Consider the following 9,481-nt stretch of genomic DNA (forward strand, 5'->3'; position numbering starts at 1 on the left):
ATCAAATAGAATAGAACAGAATAGAATTAACCAGGTTGGAAAAGATCTTTGAGATCATCAAGTGCAACCTCTCATCCACCACCATCTTATCAACTAAATCATGGCACCAAGTGCCTCATCCAGGCTCCTCTTAAACACCTCCAGTGATGGTGACTCCACCACCTCCCTGGGCAGCTGACTCCAATGGCAATCTCTCTTTCTGTGAAGAACTTCTTCCTAATATCCAATCTAAACCTCCCCTGGTGCATCTTGAGACTGTGTCCTCTTGTTCTGGTGCTGGTTGCATGGGAGAAGAGACCCACCCCCACCTGGCTACAACCTCCCTTCAGGCAGTTGCAGAGAGCAATAAGGTCTCCCCTGAGCCTCCTCTTCTCCAGGCTAAGCAACCCCAGCTCCCTCAGCCTCTCCTCATAGGGCTTGTGCTCCAAACCCCTCTCCAGCTTTGTTGCCTTTGTCTGGAAACGTTCCAGCATCTCAACATCAGTCCTAAACTGAGGGGCCCGAAACTGGGCACAGGACTCAAGGTGTGGTCTAACCAGTGTTGAGTACAGGGGCACAATGACTTCCCTGGTCCTGCTGGCCACACTATTCCTGATACAGGCTAGGATGCCATTGGCCTTCTTGGCCACCTGGGCACACTGCTGGCTCATGTTTGGCCTACTATCAACCAGTACCCCCAGGTCCCTTTCTGCCTAGCTGCTCTCCAGCCACTCTGACCCCAGCCTGGAGCACTGCATGGGGTTGTTGTGGCCAATGTGTAGAACCTAGCACTTACATGTGTTAAATCTCACACCATTGGACTCTGCCCATCTGTCCAGCCTGACAAGATCCCTCTACAGAACTCTCCCACCCTCTAACAGATCAACCCCTGCTCCCAGCTTGGTGTCATCTGTAAATTTACTGATGATGGACTCAATCCCCACATCCAGATTATCAATAATGATATTGACCAGGACGGGGTCCAGCACTGATCCCTGGGAGACACCACTAGTGACTGGCTGCCAGCTGGATGTGGTATCATTCACCACCACTCTCTGGCCTCAGCCTTCCAGCCCCTTCCTGACCCAACACAGAGTTGCTGTCTAAGCCACAAGCTGACAGCTTGGCCAGGAGTTTGCTGTGAGGGACAGTATCAAAGGCCTTGCTGAAGTCCAGGTAGACTATATCCACAGCCTTCCTCACATCATGCCGAAGGATCTGTTTCTCCCTTTATATTCAGACTGTCTATCTTTAAGAAATCAAATTTATAACTAGACTGTTTCCAAGGCAGTAGTTTATCTAATATGATGCTGGGTGCACAGCCGTTAGATGTGCAGTCACTGAATACATGGTTTTCAAAAAGCAATTTGGAATGCTTAAATGGCATCCTCTGCACAATCACTATACAGAACCCCTCATCAGAATCACCTGTACGATGCAACTCAGTATACCAAAAACCTCCACAGAACAACTTTAATGCCAAAGCAGGAGTTAGAAGACAATCCAGAACAGAACAGCATCCAAAACACACATGCTGAATGCAGGTCTGCTGAAGCCTATCCAAATACTCTATCCATTTGAAGCCATACATTAAAGATTTAGAATCATTGAATGTTTTGGGTTGGAAGGGACCTTTTTTAAGGCCATCAAGTCTGACCTCCCTGCAGTGAGCAGAAACATCTGTAACTAGATCATCTTGCTCTGAGCCTGGTCCACCTTGAATGTTTCCAACAATGGGACACCTCTCTGGGCAACATGTTCCAGCCTTTCACCACCCTCATGGTAAAGAGTATCTTTCTTATGTCTAGGCTATAGCTTAGATCATGACATAGAGATAAGTCTAGTGTAATTCCTAATGCTCTGTATGGAAACGTAGTGTCACTGAAAGGCTGAAACCAGTTGGACTTGATCTTTGAGGTCTCTTCCAACCTTGGTGATTCTGTGATTCTGTGAAAATCACAGTTCTTAATATTTAAGAAACCACAAGGTCTGTTATGTCATTAAAAAAACCCAAATACTGTTAATGAGCAGACACATGCTTCCCCATACCTGAAAGATTAAAAAATCTGGAGATTGAGATTTAAGATTTTGCAGTTCACTGTTAACTTCACTCTCCAAACACTCTGAACATTCATTAAAAATTCAGATAACCTTCATAATAATTTGCTTTAGAGATGCAATTTCAAACAGATGGGAACTTACTGCTTCAAGCCTACGTTTATGGTATTCCTCTGCTGTAAGATACTTTCCAGGGCGTATTATTTTGTCAGTCGTATTTGACACATACAAGCCAATTTTAGTCATCTGTGTTGATGTTGTGTTTTTTGTTTGTTGTGGCTTATTTTTCTCAAAAAAGGCCTGGGGAAAAAAAAAGAATGCATGTCAGATATTCATTACAGCTATTTATAACAAAAATCACAAGATACTCATCTACTAAATACTTTTACTTACACACAACTTCTGATGTACTTCCTAGTTCCTATTAGAAATAACTGTGCCACATTCTATTCTGTTTGGCAAAAACAGCGGTCTAAAAAGACAGTGCAAAGCTATAATTACCTGTGTTTCCCTACAAAATACTTGAATTCCTTTGTCAGGTGGAGTTTTGGGTATTGTTTGTGATCCTGCATTATGAAATTCCACTCCTGTTATCCTGTTCTTAAATCCACCCAGAAATGGTTTGTGATAGGTAGGTCTTTCAATTTTTACAACTACATCTTGGAATGAAGCAGAATCTGTTAAAATGAAAGTTCCAAGACAGAGAAGTTGTTTCTCTTAGTACCATATTAAGATTAGAGCACAATTGTACATATTGATACACGCTTTAAAACAACATTCACCTCTTTGTACTCTGACAGTTATGACATCAGGCATGTGGTAGTCTTGTTGAACTGCTTTCCCAGGAAAATCTTCCTGATCAAGATATAACTTCTCAGACTGGATAGTTTCATCAGAGTCAGCCCTCGCTCTCCTAAGAGCTTCAGCATCCTCAATCATGCTTCCTGAAAAGAAAGCCAAAATTAATTCCTAACATGTTTCTAAAAAAACCAAAACACCCAGATAAATAAAACAATTCACATTTATCCTGAGACAATTTTATAGAAACACTGCAACTTAGAATTGTGACAATTTAGGGTGTGCCTTTAAGAAAAGACAGCAGCAGAATTCTCTAGCTGAGTGTTTGGGTGTAAAAAGGAAAACAAAGATTAATTCTAAAGCTATTTCATTGGTAGATGACTGGGATGTCAGCATGCTGCTGACCCTGGACTGAAACTGACAAGATAAGATAAGCAGCTAACTTTTCTTAACAACTGCTTAGAGCTAATGAATTTCCCTTAGTATCCTTTTCTCTTTATTTCTCCTTTGTCATCTAATTAACTGGACAGAAAGGAAAGGGGGAGAGAGGTTGGTGGGAACCTCAGGTGAAATCCTCCTCAGGAGGGGGATCTGTGTTGCGTTCTTTCCTGCAAATTCTTGCATGATACTGTAAATAGTGTATATATTCAATGCATTTCATTATTGCTTGTAAAATACAACTTTTCATAGGCTTCTCCAGCTGAGTTTAGATGTGCTTTATGTTGGTGGGTGGACTGAACCATCAAGCCGCTAAAAGAATGATCACAGATTTTTGAGCTGGAAAGACACTGTATTTGAAAGTTGAAATAATTTCAACATATAGTATAAAATGAAATACTAAAATAATAGAGTCACCACAAAAAAAAGTCATTATTACTATAGATAAATTATATTAAAAAAAAAAAAAAAGTTACAGCAAGTAACCGTTTTATTTGCAATGCATAATTTTAAATAAAAGCTACCCACTGATACAAGGAACTTTTACTGAAAAATCTTACTCAAACTTGCTCCAGTTTTGATGACTGAAAAGGCATGGGTAACAGAAGGGTGGCAGGTAAATTACAGTGGAATCTGAAACGCCTGCTGTTGAGGTGATCGATACGGGCTAGTTCAAGCTGTTAGAAGCCCACGTATGCATGTGAATCACACACTGCTGCTATTCCAATGTGAGTACAAAATACATATACATACACCTGTTTCTGGAAAGGAAGATTACTATAAAGTGCCACATTAGTCTATAAACCGATACTGTAACTTTAAAGAATGTCTTTTCAAGCATGTTTTTATAAGATTTTTAAAAGTCACTGCAACACCAACATCCAGTAAATATGCACAGAATGAGGGTGAGGGCTGTGCAAGAAGCCATCGTCAAGTTGCAGGGGAAAAACCAAACCATCTTTTTAAAGCTTTAATGTCCAACTCTTTTGTAACTTCTTTACCTGTTCCTCTTCCATTTGCCATATCCTCTGACAGTACTGAGTGTTGAGATGTTTGTCCCTCTCTTGCTGAATCTCTTGTTTCAAGTAAAGTAGGATCATTGTCATTGGTAACAAGAGACATGCTCTCAGACGATGCACTGAATGAGGCATCCGGTTCAAGTGCATCGTGCCCGTTATTTCTGGTCACTTCATTGCCTAGCCCTTTGCAAGGTGATTCACACTGTGCTGAACTTGGCAGCTTCTGTTCCATCCTTGAGTGCTCCAGAGAAGACTGTTCCTTCCAGTCCTCCTCTCTACACCCTGTGTACTGCACAGTACCTGTAGCTTCTGAAAGCAGAGGTTTCTCTTCTGGGTGCCCATTCTTGGCCTCTCTAACTAGTCTTTCCGAGGATGCTGGTGTCTGCTCTGTACCTGACTTTTCCGCTGTAGCAGCTTCAAGACAACTATCTGATGTATCATCCATCTCCTAAAGCATCACTTGCACATTTTTAACCTGTCTGCAAGAATAATCACAATTATCTATTTAAAAATGCATACTGGCACCTTTCTGCTTACAAGAATACGGCTAGGGGTCGTTACTTCCACCAAACACAGAACACTTAACATCTCATTGGTCTTTGACAGTAGCAATGCTGCAGAGCATTGCCAGCAGGGCATCCGGAGAAGGCTGACATAATGAATACATAAATTCTTTATAGAGCTATAAACGCTTTACAGACCAGTATTACCCAGGGGCAGCTCACCTTTACGGTTTTGCGCGCTGCCACTGAGAACACATGGGCCGGGAGAATGCAAATCCCATATTCACGGGAAAAAAATTGCCAAGAGTCAAAGGGTAGAACCCCCCGGCCAGAGCCAGGCCACCGCCGCGGCGCGCACAGCCAGCCCGCAGCCGTCGGGTCGCTTCTGCCGCCACGCACCCCCTGGCGCCCGCCCGGCCCCCCGCGCGTGGCGGGGGACAGCGCGCAGGCGCCACCCGCCGGGCCGCCGCGGCGAGCCACGCACAGGAGCCCTTGGCACGGGACGCGCCGGGCGCCGGAGGGCTGCGGCCGCGGTTGGGCTACGAGTGGGGCTCCCCTTCACCCTTCTCCTGGCCCCGCACCCGTTGCTTTCTCTCCCCACGCTTCCCGATGGGCCTTCCTCGCCTGGCGACTCCCTGCAGCGTCCGCTCCTCGCAGCAGCGGCGTGTGGCAGTAGCCATAGTAACCGGGGCTGGGCGGCGTGGAGGCCGGGGCTGAGGGGCGGGAGCCGCGAGCATGTCCCGCCCCCGGCCTCCTTTAGGTTCATCACTGCCTTGCCGTTACACAACCAGTTACAATTGCCGTGGTCCTATGTTGTGATCCTCAGCTGCGTGAAGATCAGCTCTTACAGTGGCATTAACGTAAGAAAACAGCCATTCTTCTTTCAGTCTATACTTCAGATAGTAGCAGAAGTCGTGCTAATACCCAGGACTGTTTCCTGGATAATACAAAAGTTGCTCTTTGGCTGCTGACAGCCCTTGCTGGGCGATAGCCCTCCCTGGCTGTGTGAGCACTTAACCTGTGTGATGTGTTCGGCCCATTATGGATGCTCTCCCCTGGAAGGTTCTGTTGGGAGCACTGACACTTCTGAGTGGAAATTAAGACACAGCAGACTTAAAGCCACATGAATTTCCTAGTGTTTGATGTGTGGTTTCTGAGACAATTCATGAGAGTATTTCTGCACATTACAAAAAAAAAAAACAGATCACTTTCACTTCCCACAACCGTTTCAGAGATTACTCAGTTCTGCATCACAACTCTGGGAGATTCCCAAAAGTGTTTTTTTAGCAGACATTGAAACTCTATTTTTTGCTTTTTTTAATATAGGAATTGCATACACCCCGTAAGTTAGTTTTCACTCGTCCCCTCCCTTTGGACACAATCAAAACATAGATCCAAGATGGAGATGGTGCCCTGCTCAAAGCACAGCCACTCACAATAGGTTTAACAGTACAGGCAGCATGCTAGGAACTCAGTACTGCGATCCAAAAGTTGTTTTTCTGGTTTCCCAGGCTGTCTCTACCCCTCCTTGCAGACGGGGTGATTTTTCACTTGTATAACAGCTTCTATCAGAAGATCTCAAAGGATGTGGATTCTGGCTTATACAAATACACATATCACATACAGTGGCTTACACATTAGGCACAGTGACCTACAATACCAAAAAGCACTATATAAACAGTGTATACAAACCACACAAACCATGTAGCCATGAACAAAGTGTTAACACAACCACTGTAGCGCAGCATACGCTCTGAGCTGGCCAGCACTTTGGCGCTTTTTCAGTTAACCACCCCCTGACTGTTGATGGGTGTGTCTCCAGTGTGACACTGAATTAATCAAAGTGTCCATGGGGCTTTTCAATTTCCCACCCCCAGATGTAAACGGGTCTCTGTGGCTGAGAGACAGTGTTCCTCAATATGGAGGTGAGGGAGAATGTTCACCCTCGCCAGGCAAAGCTGGCAAAGCTGTAGCAGCTGTCTTTGAAGGCTGGAGCAGGAGAGCAGACTTGGCTCTGGCTTCCAGTGACCTTTCTACCATGGAGCTGCTTTTCCTGGCTGCTGCTTTCATTCAAAGCTTGAAGCACTATCCTTTTCGCTCGAGATTCCTTCAAACATCTTGTGAGGGGCTCTGGCACTCCCAGGGAAATAGAATCATACAATCAATAAGGTTGGAAAAGACCTCAGAGATCATGAAGTCCAACCTGTCACCCAACACCTCCTGACTACTAAACCATGGCTTCAAGTGCCTCATCCAATCCCTTTTTGAACACCTCCAGGGATGGTGACCCCACCACATCCGTAGGCAGCCCATTCCAATGGCTGACAACACTTTCTGTGAAGAACTTTCTCCTCACCTCAAGCCTAAACTTTGCCTGATGCAGCTTGAGACTGTTCTCTTGTTCTGGTGCTGGTTGCCTGGGAGAAGAGACCAACCCCCACCTGTCTACAACAGGAGCCTCCGCTTCTGCAGACTAAACAATCCCAGCTCCCTCAGCCTCTCCTCACAGAGCTTGTGCTCGAGGCCTCTCCCCAGCCTCGTTGCCCTTCTCTGGACATGTTCGCGAGTCTCAGTGTGCTTCTGAAATTGAGGGGCCCAGAACTGGACACAGTAATCAAGGTCTGGCCTGTGGTTTTTTGGTTTGTTGTTTTTTATTGTTATTATTATTTTTATTATTATCATTATTATTATTGTTGTTGTTGTTGTATAGTTTTGGTTTTTTGGAATCAATCCTAGCTTTATTTTCACAGACTCAGTTGCAGACTCAAGACCACAGCCACAAGGACAGTGGGAGGAGTTTTCAGACATTCAGCACAGAGTGTAGCGGTCCAAGCCACGAGCTGACAGCTTAGCCAGCAGTTTGCTGTGGGGGACGGTGTCAAAGGCCTTGCTGAAGTCCAGGTAGACCACATCCACAGGCCTCCCCACATCCACCAGACAGGTCACCTGATCATAGAAGGAGATCAGGTTGGAGAGGCAGGACCTGCCCTTCATAAATCCATGCTGGCTGGACCTGAGCCCTTGGCCATCCTTCAGGTGTGCAGTTACTGCCGCCAGGACAATCTGCTCCATCACTTTCCCTGGCACTGAGGACAGGCTGACTGGCCTATAGTTTCCAGGTTCCTCCATCCGACCTTTCTTATGGATGGGGACCACATTGGCCAGTTTCCAGTCAGTATCCAGTCAGGCCGCCCTTGCCTATGATCTCCCTGATGTAGAACCAAATCAGCACCTCCGTGGCCACCAGACCATTCCTCAGCACATCCCGGATGGTGAGCTGTGCCAGCTGGCCACTCTGGAAGCTCCTGACCAGCGCCTTCGTGCTGTCGATGGACCGCGGGATTGATGGCGATGGTTTCGGTGCCTTTTTTACTTTCATTTTCAGGCGGCACAGTCCTGGGTGGAGGCGAGCGGCGATCGCTCTCAGGCTTCGGCGACTCCGTGCTGGGAGCGGGTGGTGAAAGCAGTTTGCAATGTATTCCTCACAGCGACTGCTGGGCAGGCGGGATTGGTGCGCTTTCAAACGATGCGGCCAGTTGCCTTTAACGCAGGTCAGGAACAGAATTGCTTTCTGCCGCTGCGACTCCTCTTAAGCCTCGAGGCAGTCAACTTGAGTTGCAGCACCCATAAATTATAAAGCCTCTGATTCTGCCTCCATCATTTCTCTTCAGAGGAGAAATCGCTGGTTGTAATTTTGACATTCCTCTAGCACAGTCCAATGCAAGTGCCCATGATCAGAGCTTGTAGGCTGCTGGGCTGGCCAGCGGTCTCGGCCAGCTTTTGGGGAATACGTTCCGCAGTTTTGCAGTTTTGTAGTTTTGTTTTGCCCAGTCTAAATCCAAGGCTGTTGGTACACCCCCCAGTTCTTGCAAAATACATTTCATTGTCCATCCTGCTGGATTCTGTGCCACTCTGGAACTGCCTCCACTTCCTCATGTGGGTGGGGCTCCCTGCAGAAGGACCTGGGGAGAAGAGGAAAGCCGTCATGAGTGAGGAGAGGTGTCAGGGCCTTCCGTGGTGCGGGAGGAAAGGGGAGAGGAGTTGCCTGCACTAGGGAAAGTACTGGCTTAGGATGAGGGTTAATGTTAGGGTGAGGGTCATGGCCACGCTTATGGATCTGACTCTAGGGTTAGGGTTAAGCAAGGAAGGGTGTGGATGTCTTAAGCAGCCTCAGAGATCTTCTTTGGGTAGTGGGAAGTCTCAGAATGAATTGCTTTCTTCTTTGCCTGAAGCTGGCAGGCACAGGAATGAAGGTAGGAAGGCACCTGTGCGAGGGCCAGCTGCCCTTGCCTGTAGAGTCCAATGTACTGGGTGACACACCCACCCCGTGTGGCACAGGGGAGATGGAAGCTGACATCACAGCCTGTCTCACTGCAGGTGAGGGTGGCCTCACTCTGGCAGCAGATGCAGTACCGTTTGGCAGAGCAACTTCCATCAGCGCAGGGCCTGCATAGCCAGCCCCACGCCTCTGAGCAGAGAATAGGATGTGGCCACAGCTGAGTCACAGTGTCACAGTATCACAAAGGTTGGAAGAGACCCCAAAGATCATTGCAATAGTCCAACCTGTCACCACAGACCTCCTGACTAGACCATGGCACCAAGTGCCACGTCCAATCCCCTCTCAAACACCTTCAGGCATGGTGACTCCACCACCTCCCCGGGCAGACCATTCCAATGATGAATGAC

General features: G+C 46.8%; 1 protein-coding gene across 4 annotated transcripts in view; it reads right to left on the reverse strand.

Annotated features, from left to right (window-relative positions):
* IQUB (IQ motif and ubiquitin domain containing) overlaps nt 1–5,481 on the reverse strand; it is a 31,292-nt gene extending 25,811 nt beyond the window's left edge. For 3 of the 4 annotated variants that reach the window (XM_068164242.1, XM_068164233.1, XM_068164213.1), the window contains exons 1-5: nt 5,377–5,481; nt 4,275–4,771; nt 2,820–2,981; nt 2,539–2,714; nt 2,182–2,337 (exon numbers count right to left, since the gene is read on the reverse strand). In XM_068164242.1, the coding sequence (XP_068020343.1) occupies nt 2,182–2,337; nt 2,539–2,714; nt 2,820–2,981; nt 4,275–4,737 (957 nt within the window). In that variant the 5' untranslated portion in view covers nt 4,738–4,771; nt 5,377–5,481. Of the gene's footprint in view, nt 1–2,181; nt 2,338–2,538; nt 2,715–2,819; nt 2,982–4,274; nt 4,772–5,017; nt 5,130–5,376 lie in introns of those variants that run through there. The other variant, XM_068164222.1, reaches the window with a different exon arrangement.
* Nucleotides 5,482–9,481: the final 4,000 nt, after the last annotated feature.

Source organism: Melanerpes formicivorus, unplaced genomic scaffold (genome assembly GCF_026170545.1).
Source record: "Melanerpes formicivorus ecotype bairdi unplaced genomic scaffold, bMelFor1.0.p_v2 SCAF_3, whole genome shotgun sequence".
Lineage (NCBI taxonomy): Eukaryota > Metazoa > Chordata > Aves > Piciformes > Picidae > Melanerpes > Melanerpes formicivorus.